The 16,017-nt window shown below is 41.1% G+C and overlaps 2 protein-coding genes across 2 annotated transcripts; one reads left to right on the forward strand and one right to left on the reverse strand.

Annotated features, from left to right (window-relative positions):
• Positions 1-198: 198 nt before the first annotated feature.
• Positions 199-11,360, forward strand: LOC133486775 (polypeptide N-acetylgalactosaminyltransferase 5). The gene is made up of 10 exons (XM_061792407.1): positions 199-1,416; positions 1,489-1,655; positions 2,263-2,382; positions 4,511-4,646; positions 6,022-6,141; positions 6,225-6,342; positions 8,174-8,503; positions 8,586-8,666; positions 9,123-9,275; positions 10,081-11,360. The coding sequence occupies exons 1-10, from the start codon at positions 497-499 to the stop codon at positions 10,219-10,221; spliced, it is 2,286 nt and encodes a 761-aa protein (XP_061648391.1). The 5' UTR covers positions 199-496; the 3' UTR covers positions 10,222-11,360.
• LOC133486776 (ermin-like) lies at positions 11,348-15,979 on the reverse strand. The gene is made up of 3 exons (XM_061792408.1): positions 15,519-15,979; positions 13,675-13,881; positions 11,348-12,407 (listed from the first exon to the last, which is right to left on the reverse strand). The coding sequence occupies exons 1-3, from the start codon at positions 15,760-15,762 to the stop codon at positions 12,091-12,093; spliced, it is 768 nt and encodes a 255-aa protein (XP_061648392.1). The 5' UTR covers positions 15,763-15,979; the 3' UTR covers positions 11,348-12,090.
• Positions 15,980-16,017: the final 38 nt, after the last annotated feature.

Consider the following 16,017-nt stretch of genomic DNA (forward strand, 5'->3'; position numbering starts at 1 on the left):
CACATATTATTTTGAAATCCGTCATCCTTTTCCTGCCAGACTTCAACGTGTTGCGTGAGCGTGGACCCTGAGGAAGCTTTATTTTGAAATTCAAGGCCTCGGTTTTCTCTTGTGATCCCTTTTGCTAACTTGATGTTACTTCCTGGCCATATTTTTTTTTTGTCCAATCAAGTTGCGCTGCCTCGGGACGACAGTTTTCTTGACGATTTGAGAAACGTCAGTGAGGAGTGTTGGAGGAAGTTTGTGTCTTGACTGCAGCGGTGGGTGGCGACGCTCGAGACACGGTAATGCGGAATACGTTGTTCCCGTGACATTGTTATGATACTGTACGACTATAATTACACTGTGGTTACGTCCAGTGTGAAATTTGTAGCATGCCACGCAGGCAGCTAGCAGCTCCATTGAAAATAAACTTGAACCTTGTACGTGGTTGCCGACCACTCAATGTGATACTTTAACATCTAGTACTTTTTTTATTTTACTTTTTTGGGTGGGGATGACGATAAGGTTTTTGAGGTACCTGCGGGGCAGCGGGAGGGTCCTGGGGTTTGTGTTCGTGGCTTCTGTCATTTGGCTGCTGCTGGACATGGCTGCCCTCCGCCTCTCCATCGGCGACGTCAACAGCCGGCTAGTGAATGAGAGAACGATCCGGGAGCAGGAGATGGTCAGGCGGCCGGACAAAGTTTCGGACAGTTCGGACTTCAAACCCGTCAGAGTCTACAGACGGTACACGGGAAAAGAGCAGATGACAGGACGGGACAAAAAGAACCTCCAAGGAGATCCTGGTGAGAGTCAACCAGAATTCGCTGTTAAAAAGCCTGTGTCTATGATTGACACATCACTTTTGGAAAACAACATGGTAAATAATGACTCCATTGCACTAAGACGCAGTGTCGAGACAGAGATAATCAAACCTGTGAAGACCGCTCCAAACACGAGCGTTCAAGCGTTCAATCCGCACCAGGTTGTGAAGGAAGAACTTCCCGTTCAAACAACACACAATGCGTCTTCGGTGAAGAAGGAGAAACAAATGGAAGACTTTCCCGGTCAAGGAACAAATCATGCGTCTTTGCTGAAGGAGGAGAAACAAATTGAAGAACTTCCCATTCATGGAACACACAACGTGCCTTCAGTAAAGGAGGGGAAAGAAATTGGAGAGATGTTAGAAAACAACTCAATAATAGTCCATGTCAATGACACCCATGCCGTAAAGGCAGGTGTCCACCAGGTGCTTTCCCTCGACCTGACCGCTGCCCCCAGAAATCTCAATGCCGTCGGTCAGTTCGGCCAGGCGGCGGTAGTTCCCAGCGATAAGGAGTTGGTGGCGCACCAGAGGTGGAACGAGGGCTATTTTAACGTCTACCTGAGCGACCAGATCCCAGTGGACCGCGCCGTTCCCGACACCAGGCCTGAGATGTGAGTCACACACGTACAGTACGCTAACCAAAAACCCAACTCATCTCACATGGCCCGCTCCTTTTCCTTCAGCTGTGCCCGCAACGTGGTCCACGATGACCTGCCGACCACCAGCGTGATCTTCTGCTTCGTGGACGAGGTGTGGTCCACCCTTCTGCGCTCCGTACACAGTGTCCTCAATCGATCGCCGCCGCACCTCCTCAAGGAGATCATCCTTGTGGATGACTTCAGCAAAAAAGGTAAAAGCATCATTCTGTCTTCACAATGACAGTGAGACTCAATTTGGATTGAGACATATGTTCCAGACCCAACCGCGATACGCCTTAAACTACTTACTAAAACACACTTTTTCAAGTATTCCTTGGCCCCTGTTCTTACTCTCGCACTGTCAAAAAAATGGGAGGCAAAAAATCTCACTTCTCCAAATTCTCCAAATAAGAAGCAAAGCATGCTTGCTTTAGTTTGTTTGTCACTCACCGTTGAACTTTACCATAAAACTAACACATAATGCAAACATTTAAACATTGGATATTTAAACACTAAAATGTTCAACCAAATCATGTCATTTTATCGAACAAATGTCTGCTAACATATACTCCGAGATTCCATAGTTTTAGTGATTTAGAACTGAACTGCATCATACTGTGAGGTGATCCTAATATTGTGCCCCTCATGTAGCTATGTTGATGCAGTATAGTTCGAAACAACTGCAAAGAGAATAATAAACCCAGCTCACCCATGACCCTAATGATGGTAAGCAGGATAGAAAATGGATGGATGGATTTTGCATCCAGTGTGTACACTTTTGTATGTCCTTTTTCAGTCTCGGTATTCACTTTTTTTCAGTCTACCTAAAGGATAATCTTGACAAGTACATGGCTAACTTCCCCAAGGTCCGAATCATTCACCTGAAGGAGCGCCAAGGTCTTATCAGGGCCCGGATGGCTGGAGCGGCTATTGCTAAAGGTACACTCTGGTTTTGAGTTGTCCATCTTAAGTTTAGGAACAGTTATCAATGGCTATTTTAAACTTTTTCATTGATAAAAAATGTTGTTTTTCAGTCTTTATCGCCAATTTTCCCTATTGTACATGCGTTTGTAGTTACTCCCATCTTAGCATAATGTGTTGTAGACCAGGGTGGGCAAACTTTGGTGCTGCATTTTTAATTTCGCATAATTGCCAAAGTCATCTTTGAACGTTTTCAGAAAACAAGTAAAAAAAATAAAAATAAAAAAAAAATTAAAAAATTCAACAAACAAAAAGTAGTCCAGTACCCTCGATTGAACTTTTGGAAATTACCATGTCCTGATTGACTGAGACGCTACACACACATAGGGGGAAAAACACTTTAAAAAAAAAATAATAATAAAATTCACAAGCAGGTTTGTATTTATTATTGATATTGTGACATTAAGTAAAAAAAATGGCTTAGACATGCTATTATGCTAATGATTTTCAAAACGGAGAGACCTGTATCAAAAGGTAAAATTGTGTATTCTTATTATAAAATAATACTTAGTGCTGTTTTTAAAATGGCAGTCTTTGTAGTTTTTTTTATTTTTTAGATTTTGAATTAGTTATTTAATACAATAAATAACAAAACTGTTAAATGTATATGTAAAATAGTTTTTAATTATAAAATTATAATTCATTCTACAATGTATTTAATTGCAATGAATTAATCAAATGTTTAATACCATAAATACAAAAATGGCAGATATATATACTAAATCAATTAGCAACTTATTTTAAGAGATAAATTGAAAATAAAAATGAATAAACACATTTTAATGAACCAATTTAGGGGGGGAAATGATAAATGAATGCAAGAAATATTACAGGACTCTTGATAAAGTAAATGTTCGGTGGGCGGGATTAAAGAACGGACTGGACGAGGGTTGGGCATCGTTTGAATTTCAGCGATTCTGGTCCTGATTCCGGTTCCAATGATTCTCAATTCAGATTCTTTTAGGGGGTTTGACTCAGATTTGACTCAGGGTTCTTTATAACTAGTACCAATATCAAACCTATGAACTAAATGGCAATGTGTGTGGAACTAATCCAATTGATTTAATATTCATTAATTAATCTTTTAGCTAAAAGTTGGGTATAGCATTGTTAAAATAGTTATTTTGGGACTTTTATCACGTCAAATGGTTTATATGTGCAAGTTTTAACTTGACTTCCTGTTTTAAGCTTGTAGCCTTTTATTTTAAAGGGTACGCACAAGAACTTAACATTTTGGCATGAAAAGTAACTTCACACAACAATGTTTTTTTTTTAATGAATTGAACCAAATGCTATAAAACGTTGATTCCTTTCCCTGCCCACCAATGAGGCACAAGGTTAGTGTTTGTGATACTGTGAGACAACGTTTATGTGAATTTTGTCCCATTTCATTGTGATGTAAAGTAGCTACGGTGAAGTTTTAGCTCAATGTTAAGCTTTTTTTTTTTCCTGTCATTGGCTCTTACGTTGGTTTGAAGACTAAAATAAACGTTAAAAACCATCAGTGCAAAAGTGCAACCAAGTGGCCTAGTTAGTTGCCTCAATGTTGGCATAGACTTATTTTATTGTTTCACTCACCTAACTGACTGAGAGTTGACTTCACTGAAGCTCCGTGCGGTGTAGGCTGAGGCTCGGAGCGGGAGGGAGCACGTCAGACACTACACATCTTATAATAATAATAATAATAATAATCTTATTCCAAGTGTTGCCCTGAGGAGACTGGTCATTCATTTTAACAAAGTTAAGATACACTTTTGTTCGCTGATGCCGTTGGGCACAAGCACGTCTTCGTGCGTGATCTTCTTCGTTTGTTTTCGCCGCTTCTTTGTTGGTTTTCGCCACTTCTACGGGGTCGGCGGACCAGGCATCAAAACTGGGAAGGGAGAAGTGGAACGTTAGTCCCGAGTCCAGTCGGTTCTCGAGGCCCAACCCTAGCCTGGGCCATACTTTGCCCACCTCTTCTGTTGACATTTGAGCCACAATTAAACACAAGAAGCAGCTGTCTGGCAAATGTAAACAGCAGTGTGTAATAATGTGGTTCACCTGTGGTTATTATAGTGTAACAGGATGTTTGCTTTGCTCTCAGGTGAGGTTTTCACTTTCCTTGACTCGCACGTTGAATGCAACGTGGGTTGGCTGGAGCCTCTGCTAGAGCGCATTTACCTGGATCGCAGGAAGGTACCCTGTCCGGTCATCGAAGTCATTAGCGATCAGGACATGAGGTGAGACCGTTGATCCACCTTCCATTTTCTATATTTGAGTCAAAATGTTTCTATTTATTTAGCACTAGTTCACAACAGAAGTAACACTCAACAAAATTAGCGGTTCAAGAACTACACTCAAACATTAAAGAAAACTAAAACTGAGAAAGCACTTGGCAACAGAAGCAAGGATAAACTTCCTCTCAGTAAGAAATCTTCGAACAGAACGCAGGCTCTATGTGGCGACTGTCCGTCTCGGCCAGGTTGGGTTGGGATGGAGAAAGAGTAGAGGGGCACATGGCAGAGAGAAAACAGGATTGAATAACTCTCGCAATAACGCAAAATCTCTGTTGCGGTGAGCCAGTAGGAAAGAGTCCTTAAAAGAAAGAAGTCTAAAGTTTGGAATCATTTCACACTTGGAAAATAAAGTGCAATGTGTACTACAACATCACGTCTATGATCATCATCATGTTAGCTAATTCAAAATAGCCTACTTTGCTAGTTAGTATTATTATGTGCCTTCAAGTGGTCAAGGATAGACAAAGCCACCGATGCACTTTCAGTCGGTTTATTGAACAAACTGTAAGAAAACAAACACGCACATTCATACACAAGCTGCTGATGGCCACAACTCATGGAGAGTTCCTCAACACGCAAAGAACAGCCAGCCAACTCTACACTCTCATTTGCTGATGCCCACATCACTCACCAGGCCAGGTCCCACCTTTTAAAGTCTAACACACTCAAGTCCAGATACTACAGTTAGAATGTGAGGATAGCGACCCCAAGTGGACAAACATAATACCTGCACCTGCATCTTGCACATTATTTTGTGTAATCATTCAAAATCATTTTTTTCCGATTAATGCGTACAATAATCGGTAGAATACTTGATTCTAATAATTTTCAATAGCCGCAGCACTAGTTGAGCGACCGTGAAAGGGAGAGACAAGAGAACAATGGGCACAACAACAGCCTACAGTTTGTACTCATCAGGATCATGGCTGAGTCTATCCCAGCTAATTTTGGGGAAGAGGGACACCGGGCAATTGCAGGGCACATACTGTATAAACAAAACAACCACCACTTACACTTACTTTCACACCTGTGAGCAATTAAGAGTTAATAAACCTAACATGCATGTTTTTGGAATGCGGAAGGAAGTCGGAATATCTGGAGAAAACCCACGTAAGCATGCGGGGAACGTGCAAACTCCACACAGTAGGGCTGCAGTTGATATTTGAACATTGAGCCTCAGAACTTTGAGGCAGACACACTAACCACCAGTCCGCCATGCTTCCTGTGGCCATAGTAGTGTGTAATGTGATGTAAGAAATAAAAACATTTAGAAATTGTTCGCTGCACGGTTCTGTGCTTTTTTTTTATTTCCCTTCAGTTACAAACTGGTTGACAACTTCCAGAGAGGCATTTTCAAATGGCCTCTGGTGTTTGGCTGGAGCGCCCTATCAGACAAGTACGTTAAGAAGAACAATATGACCGTGGCTGATCCTATCAGGTGCCCCTCAACACTCTCAGACTCAGACTATTTCTTCTTTTTTTTCATGGCTGTCACTCACATTGATTTCTTTACACTCACAGATGCCCCGTAATGGCTGGAGGACTTTTCTCCATCGATAGAAAATACTTCTATGAACTTGGCGCCTACGATCCAGGCCTGGAAGTGTGGGGTGGGGAGAACATGGAGATTTCCTTTAAGGTAGCGCCCACCACTCAGAACCCCACAAAGGAGGGGAAGTAGGTGAAATAAAAGAGACGACGATATTTTGAAAGGCGGGTGTCATTCACTCACTTCAACGTAACCGGTTCACGGTGGTCATCTCCTGCACACATTTTGGCCACAGTGCCCGCAAGCTTCTCTATTTAATCCACAGTTACATTCAACATTGTAAATATAGTTATTGTTGTAAAACCCATGTGCTTTTATTCAGAATCAGAATCATCTTTATTTGCCAAGTATGTCAAAACCACACAAGGAATTTGTCTCCGGGAGTTGGAGCCGCTCTAGTATGACAACAGACAGTCTATTGACAGAGAATACTTTTGAGACACAAAGACATAAAAAACAGTCACTGAGCAATAAAAGATTACCACTAATGTGGTGAAGCCGGTGCAATTTTTTCAATTTATATATATATTTTGTTTGGACAATGTGCAAAAAGATGCAGAGTCCTCTAGCAATTAGAGCAGTTTGAAATGACTAATAGAACAATAGTCCGGTGTAATGACCATTGTGCAAAGGGCGCACAGACTTCAGGAAAGGTATGCAGTTTAAAGTGACTACTAGTGCGATAATCTGGGACAATGTCGATTGTGCAAATGTTGCAAATGCTACTCAGGCACATGAGTGGCCAGTATTGGTCAACAACAGATGTGCAAATAGTGCAGCGTGGCGAGACTACTACAGTGAGTGCACGGGTGATGTATAATTGGCCAGACAGGGATGTGACAACAAAATTGGCAGCATGTTGCAATGGAATTGTAAGTTAACTGTTTAAGAAGTTAATGGCAAGAGGGAAGAAGTTTTTGGAATGTCTGCTTGTTTTAGTTTGCATTGTTCGGTAGCGCCTACCTGAGGGCACATTTACTGTATTTGCATGGCTAAACCTGGAAATCCACTTATAGCAGTGTGTGAAAGCTTATGCTTCTGAAGCCATCTTCCACAAAATGGGCCCAAACACAGCACAGTTCTGGTTCTGAAATGCTCGGGAAGTTCTCGATTATCTAAATTGAAGACATACATTCCTCAAGACGTCTGAGTTTGACAAGCGATGCAAAGCTTTGCATATGACGCAGCTGTGTTGTCACTCAGTTTTCCTGAGAAGAGTGGCCATGTAGCAACCACGAAGTCGGCAGGTACTTGAATAATGAGGAATTTTTTACATCACAAACACACTGAAATCTGATGTGGTCGTTTTGCGAGCCTTATGCCATTTATCGTCTTTTGCATTCAATCGACAAACCGCATAGATGTCAAACTTAAACCAGATCACAGACTCATTTTGACCTATGTTATGCATAAAACGGAAAAAAAATTGATTGTTTAAAGTGTAACAACACCGCCATAGTGATGCTAATTGTTAGCCCATGTGTCTTTAGTTTCCCCCATTATAAGTTAGCATTTAGGTAGCAGAGGCTATGTGGTTGGTTTGCATATTCAATGTGTATTTGTCTTTGTTTTATGTTTAATTTGACAGTAACCTTCAGCTGAGAGTGGCAATAAACAGCTTGAAGACTCTTTTCTGAAGAATATTTACTAATATCATCCGTCAAACTGCCACTTGTGAAGTGAATTGAGTCACCTGCCACCATACGACGCTCGTATCTCAAGTTAAAGCTCACAAATCGAAGCAAAAAATGTGTCCGATTAACGACTCGTATCTCGAAAAAAAACTCGTAAATTGGGTCACTTGTATCTCAAGGCACCTTTTCCAGCATGACTGCCCCAGTACACTAAGCAATGTCTACTTTGTATGGTCGAATGAGTTTGGTGTGGAATACTAAATGGAGCACATGCACTGCTTGAACAGATCTGGATGTGTGGGGGCGAAATCGAGATCATCCCCTGCTCCCGAGTGGGCCACATTTTCCGAGAGCAGAACCCATACCAATTCCCCAAGGACCGGCACAAGACGGTGGAGCGCAACTTGGCAAGGGTGGCCGAAGTGTGGCTGGACGAGTACAAGGAGCTTTTCTACGGCCACGGCTACCATCACCTGCTGGACAACCGCTTAATCGACATAGGCAACCTCACCGAGCAGATCCAGCTGAGGGACAGGCTCAAATGCAAGAGCTTCAAGTGGTACTTGGACAACGTGTATCCAGAGTTGGAGGCTCCTTTAGTCAAAGCTGAGGGCCTGGTAAGTTGATCCGCTCGTCCTTCTGCAGTATGGAAGTACAATTCTGAGTTAAGAATTAAAAGGTTTCTCCTGTTTGACGCAGGTCTTCAATCGAGGTTCAAGAAATTGCCTTTCGGTGCGGAAACGCGTTCTCAATTTTGAGAAGTGTGATCTTAGCAAGCAGGTAGCTTTGACTTGCACAGTGCACAAGGGCTATGTGGGAAAATATGTACTAGCTTTCCGGTAAATATACATAGGAAGTTAGGCTCAGGAATTTTCAAAATATTGCACATCAAAAACTTTTCGTGGCGATAAGAGAAATAAATTTGGAATTGTGGATAATTTAATGTACAAATGAATTCAAGCATAAATGTAAACATTTTGTAAGCACACATCTGTGCAAAATAGCTCTCCTTGCCTGTTTTCACTTCAGTCCAAAGCTAACTTGTCCCTCACATTTTGGCTCTTAACACAAAGGAACAGTCAAGATTATGATAAAATATGTTTTCCCCAACTATATATTTCAGTTCCATTAGGAGCCAACTTGCAATTCTGTAAATTCCTAGTTTATCCACATGAATTCCTATGGAAAGTTTCTAACTTTGAAAAACTACCTTGCACTTTCTCTTGGATGTTGCAGAGTCAGCACTTTAACTACACCTGGCTGAAGCACCTCCGCCAACAGGATCTGTGTCTCGCACCTCATGTCACGGAAAGCAGTTTGAGTTTACAGCCGTGTGACCGCAACCACGCCGTGCTCCGCTGGCTGCACAAATCCTCCAAGTTACCACTGGTAGGTTACACTTTGGGCGTGCCGATGACCCCGTGCAGATTGTTGTTCTGTGACTAGAGGCTATGCAACACTTTGATTATGTAGGCAGGGACACAAATTTCCAGCCAGAATGCACGACTGCTGGTTAGGCCCTTCCAAAGTCGTTGAGTCTCCTTTTTTTTCTTCTTTTTTATAAATCCGGCTGTCTTGATATAAGATATCAGTTTATAATTGGGTAAACTTCAAGGAACTATTTATTATTTGTTAGTTTTTTGTCTAAAATTTCCATTAACTTCATAAGAGATATTGCTAACTGTGGGAATTCCCTTCACTTTTTGTCTGAATGTAAGATTTGTGGAAGATTAACATTTCAGTTATATTCAAAATTTGGAAAAGTGTTTTCATTGTAGAAAGCTATTTATTTGTTTAAGTTTTCATTTAACTTTAGAAGACAGGCTGCTGAACGTGGGAGCGCCCTGTACTTTTAGTTAGAATTTTAAGACAGATGTCTGTGTCCTAAGATTAAAAAAAATATTTAAGATGTTACAAATGTGAAAAGCTGATAAACATAAACATACGCTTAGTGTTGGAGTTTGTATTATTACAAATTTGGATACCAATATTTTCCTTTTTATAGCGAATGAATGTCAACTCCAAATATCAGTTATCATCCTCCTTGACTACTAATAATTAGTATCGGTATCAACCCTGAAAATAACAATTACTCATTTTCTGCTAACAACCTGCATTCATGGTCAAAAGTTAACTGTCAACACTCATAACTGCTGTCATGTCCTCTTTGCTTTTTTTGTCCACATTTGTCTAGCCCGAGCACTTGATAGCTGAGAAGTCCTCCAAACAAATGTGCCTGGAAGCTTCCCCGAGAGGTAACCTGATTCGCCTCACCACCTGCGTTGCTGACAATCCCTTCCAGCAATGGCAGTTTACAAACTACTACTCCGATTGAAGAGCAACAACGTTCTGGTAAACGTGTAGTAGAACATGCCTTCAGCTTTGGAAAAAGCTGTTTGAGCATTTTTTCCATATTATCGCTGTTGGGCCGAATCCTCACATCTCTAAAATCCCTACTTTTCAGGAAATTTAAAAAAAAGATGGCAACTTGCTTGAGTTGCCAAACACGTCATCGTTCAAGTTGGTATTATAACATATTGATATCATATATCATTGCGTGCCAACATCAACAGACCACCACCCAAAAATCATGTTCATTAGTAGTTTAATATTTAATACTTCAACGACTGTGGTTAGATCATCTCCCCAAATGCGTATTTCAAAGGTTTAAGAGACATGATTGATGCAATTAAAAAAAAATAATAATAATAAAAATTATGAGCTAAATAGGCGGAAATTAATCTGCACACAGACTTACCGTTGTGGCTGGTGTTTCCTTTTGCACTGAAGCATTACAGCTGTCCATTAAAAAAAACCAAAAAACAGGCTTCCTCAAATGTATGTAATGGCATTTCAATCTCGAGGTTAAATTTGGTTAAGGTTAAGAGGATACCGATTAAATGCTCAAATTATAAAGAAAGAGTGAGTGAGTGAGTGAATGAGTTAGCGAGCAAGCAAATAATTTGTTTAAAGCAGGGACAGTGGAAATGTGCAATGTTTTCATGACCTTTTTATACAAATGTCTGTATTTTCCTTATGACACTTTGGTTTCTTTAAACTTAAACCCAATTGCCTGTGCTGGACTTTTTCACATTTTACAAAAAGCTTCACACAATATGTAGCATACTGAAAATTAAGACCAACTATGTGCCTGGTTTGTATCCTGTGAATGTCTGGGACTAAATAATGATGATTGAATACAATTTGTTTAAAACGTGTCAAACGGGTAAGAGCCAAGCTGTCATTTTTAAGATGTGGTTTACTTGAGGTCTTCTGTGGTTTTTTGAATGCTGCATCATTTGGGCGGTGGGAATGTTTTTGTACTATTGCGCCTTTGTCACTAGAGGGAGGTGTTTGCATGAAGAGATTAGAGAGCCTCTCACAATGACAATCTCATGCAGGAAAAATAAATTGCTCTTTTGTTTTGTTTTGGAAAACCGTGCAAATAAAAAGACCACAGATCAAGATTAAAAAGCAGTGTTTATTTCACATTTGCACCATCCTTCATTTATAATTAACACATGTAGTATAGTCGTTTCGAACGGAGTATGCATGTGCCTGGCATAAATAGTATGCATTGTAGTAGGTAGTAGACAGTGTGTTTTGCAATTGTGAGAAAAGATGATGCAAATCCTTAGTGTAAAAAAAAAAAAAAAAAAGCCACTGATGTTCAACTGGAGCCATGCGGTGAGTCAGTATAGGTCACGGCACGTTTCTTAGTTGTTTATTTGTAAACAATTTTTCCATCAAAAGTCCTTTCTCAACTTGTTTTTTCTGGTTTTATACTTTTTAGTGTCAAAGTCACTTTTTCTGCTTGATTTGTTTCTTCTCACAGAAAGCTTGTTTTCTTCACTTTTTGGCCAGAAACTGGTGTTTTGGGTAAAACCAACCTATGGGCTACTGCTGATTACTAAAGAACAGAAAAAGCGAGAACATTTTTTTTCTTTCTGGTGGAAGAACAGAGTACTCTTTCTCTTGGTCCGTTATGTGCTTATGTTGTCCCACTCCACAATATTCGATGCATCTTGAAAGATCACTCAAAATGCTCTAAAGCAGATGGCTTGCAATATGGGATACTCTGCTTTGAAATCGGCTGGCAGAGAATGAGTTAGTTTTGGGCAAAATCCTACTCAATTCACTTATTGGGATCATAACTAGCCATGCGTCATCAGTAAGAACTTGGATGCATTGGTCACTTTTTGCATCACAAATTCATCATGATGTACTCAAATTCCTCTATCTTCTTGCGGGTGTTTCCTCGCCGGATCTTGCGGTAGGATACAGAGTTGTATTTCGAGGTGGCGAAGTGGTCGAAGGATTCCTGGCGTCTGAGGGTGTCGGAGGACTTCTTTGGGAGAGGAAGAGTGGAGTGGCCAGGGACAGCGGGGTCCAGTGGGAATGCGTCAGGACGGCGGACATCGAGGTCCTTCTCCGACTCGGAAATGGAGCTGCGCTGGTTCGAGAAGCTCTCCTCGTGAGGTGGCTCAGTGGCTGGAGCCTGTCCCTGCTTCTGCTCAACTGCTACATTACATGTAATGAAAGAGATAGTAGAACGTCTAGGGCGCACTAGAAAAATGACTGTTGAACTAGTACTATTACACAAATATCAAATGGATACCAATATGAAATGTAAAAGTTTTGTTGCATTATACATATGTACCAAATGTACATACAGTATACATATATGGTACATGTGCACAGCAGGTGGAAAACATGAATACCATGTTGACCTAATGACTAGTGTGTACAGTTGTTTTTTTTTTTTAAACAAGCAACTGTAATTTAATCTCATTACATATAATTAGTTACTCCCCAACACTGTCTACTATTGCATAGAAACTTACAGCAGTGGATGGCAGTAGCAGAAAAAAGTTACTAGTAAGACCTAATTGTTCTACTGCACTGAATTGACATACAGTAGTGACAAAATGTTACTGGTAAGACAGTAGTTTTGCTAGTATTCAAAAGTCAGACAGTAGTGTAAAAACATCAGTACTATGATGTAGTCGTTCTACTACTACATACAGCAGTCAAAGGCAGTAGTGGAAAAAAACGGCACTAGTGGGACATAATAATTCTACTAGAGTGCCCTAGTTCTACTAGTGCACAGAAACATAGTGGAAAATAGTTACTGGTAAGACCTAGTTGTTCTACTAGTGCACAGAAATGTCATGACGTTGTGGAAGGCACTAGTTGAAAAAAAAAAAAAAAAAAAAACACTAGTAAGACATTTGTTCGAAAAGTGCACTCTAGTAATTCTACTATTGTGCAGAAATGTCACAGTAATGGAAAAAGCATCACTTGCAGTGCCTCAATCATTCTACTGGTGTGCAAAAATGTCATACAGCAATAGAAGACAGTACAATAGCAGGAAACATGTTACGAGTAAGACCTCGTCTTTCTCCTAGTGCCAAAAAAATGTCATTCAGGAGTACAAATAACTTCATTGTTAAGGCATAGTTGTTCTACTAGCGCATTCAGTAGTTTTACTAGTGCACAGAAACATGATATAGTAGTGGACAAAGGTTGCTAGTAAGACCTACTGTTCTACTCGTGTGCCCTAGTCGTTCTACTAGTGTGCAGAATTTTCATACAGTAGTGGAACACATTACTAGTAGAACAGTTGGACTACTAGTGCACCTTAGTTAATGTAACAGTGAACAGGAATGTCATATGGTAGCGGATAAAAAAACATCACTAGTAGGATGTTGAATAAATCCTCAAATGTTTCTCCTCAACTTGCCATCTTAACTGCACTAGATACTGTAAATGTCGCATGCACGCTTACCTTCATATGAAGGTTCACTGTGCTGAGGCTTTTCTGGCTCAACTTGAAGAGGACGGTGAAGCTCCGGAGAGCCAATCACAGGCGTCCCATCAGGCCCACTTTCTCGCTCAGTTTCATCGGCCTGGATTTCCTTGCAGGCCTCTTGAACTTCACTCAGAAGAGGTTCCTCACTCCTCTCCGAAAGTTGACTGTTCACATGGGCCGCTTCTACGGTTGCAAAATTCCGTGAATTTTTAGAATCTCCGGGCACTCCGGTTTCCTCCCACATCCCAAAAACATGCATGGTAGGTTGATTGGAAACTTTAAATTTCCCTTAGGTGTGAATGTGTGCGTGATTGGTTTGTTTGTTTATATGTGCCCTGCGATTGGCTGGCGACCAGTTCAGGGTGTACCTCGCCTATCGCCCGAAGATAGCTGGGATAGGCTCGAGCACGCCTGCGACCCTTGTGAGGATAAAGCGGTACAGAAAATGGATGGATGGATGGATGGATGGAAACTTTTAATCAGAAGGAACGGGAATTTGTGGGAATAAAGAAGACCAAACTAGGAATTTACCAAATTGAAGGAACTTAAATGAAGCATCATCTTCTGCATGTCAGGCAGAAGCATGTGCAACTAGCCTACCAGTGCACCCTCAACTTCCAGTTAATTCCCACACGTTCCATTAGAAACTTTCCAATTCCTAATACAGTACTCTTGAGATACGAGTGCCTTGACTTAAGAGTGTTTCAAGATACAAGACATCGCACTGTGTTTTGTTTTTCTTTGTCTTGAGATACAGGCAAAAGTCTGAGAAAAAATTCACTTCAGACCCCCACCGCTAGATGGCGCCAGCAAACTTCACAACATCAACTCACATTGGTTTCCTTGCGGTGGCAGGACAGTGTTGGCGCTAATGCACCATAAGCTGGTTTACCTACCGCCAATATACCCCACAGAAGAACACAAATGGGCAAAACGTTAGCTACAGATGTGTTTTGTAGATGCATTTTCTATGTTTACAAGTTATGTGGAGACTAGATGTTATGACTGTTTTTCTCCAGTACAAAAGTCTTGAGTGCATTTTTTCATATGTAAAACAACAAATTTTGGTGTTTTTCGCAGCGGCTGGAACGGATTAATTGGATTTACATTCATTTCAATGGGGAAGCTGATTTGAGTTACGAGTGTTTTGAGATACATGCGTGGGCTCTGAACAAATTAACCTCATACCTCAAGGCACCACTGGAGCTCCAAAATTCCAGAAGCTTGAATTCCCATGGAAATTTGTGAAATTTGCCAAAAATGGGGAAATTTACCAGAAATTTTTGGTGGAATTGAACTTAAATTTGGGAGGAATGTACTGAAAGATTTGGGGGGAATTGCATTAAAATTTGGGGGAAATTGAAGAAACATTGGTTGGAAATTTACTGAAATCTTTTGGGAATTTATTGAAAATTTGAAGAAGAAGAAGAAGAAGAAGCATCTTTTATTGTCATGAACATGCATGCATGCACACGAAATTTGTTCTCTGCATTTAAGCCATCACAGTGAAGACATACACATGTTAGTGGAACACACTGGAGCAGGGGGCAGCTGAAGCGCCCGGGGAGCATTTCGGGGTATCAGTGTCTTGCTCAAGGACACCACAGCCATGAGTCCGGGGGATGTTGGTGGATGTTGGGGAAATTAACAAACATTTTGGGGGAATTTCCCCAAATTTTTTCCAGGAAATTTACGAAATCTCTTCGGGATATCGCCCAAAACTTTTCTAGCAATTTACCAAAAACATTCTGCAAATTTACTAGAAATGTTCTACCCCCCTTGCAAGCCCAAATGCTTTGCTGTTAAAAACTTGCACCTACCTGGATCGCGAGAGCTGTTGGCTCTACTGTGCTCCTCGGCTAGATCTTCGTCACTGTAGAACACAGAGTCGTCTCCCTCCTCCACCGACCACGCATCTCTATCCTCGGGTTCCGAGTCGCGGAGCTTCGTCTCGGGGGTGAATCCGCAAATGATCTCGAGTACCTGCGATGCCATAACAACCTCCTCCTCCTCTCCTTTGTGAGCCACTGGCTTTGGAAACACTGGGCTATCCTGCATCTCCATCTTTGAAAAGTGTGTATCTTTTTACCCGTTGAGTCAGAAATCTAACATTCTTTGGCTTGCCATTGCGTTAATGTCTGGTCGCAGAAATGAATGTGCTTTCAAAGACATCGCTTGTCCTGCGAATTGTTTTTAAATAGTCCATGTAGCACTCGAAGTTGGTGGTGCAAGGTCAAGCTTGGCAGTCCTCTCCCCGACGTAATCGTTTGTGAGCGCTGGATCGCCAGTGAACAGAGGTTTTGTTGTTGGGCCCAACAA

This window comes from Phyllopteryx taeniolatus, chromosome 12 (genome assembly GCF_024500385.1).
Source record: "Phyllopteryx taeniolatus isolate TA_2022b chromosome 12, UOR_Ptae_1.2, whole genome shotgun sequence".
Taxonomy (NCBI): domain Eukaryota; kingdom Metazoa; phylum Chordata; class Actinopteri; order Syngnathiformes; family Syngnathidae; genus Phyllopteryx; species Phyllopteryx taeniolatus.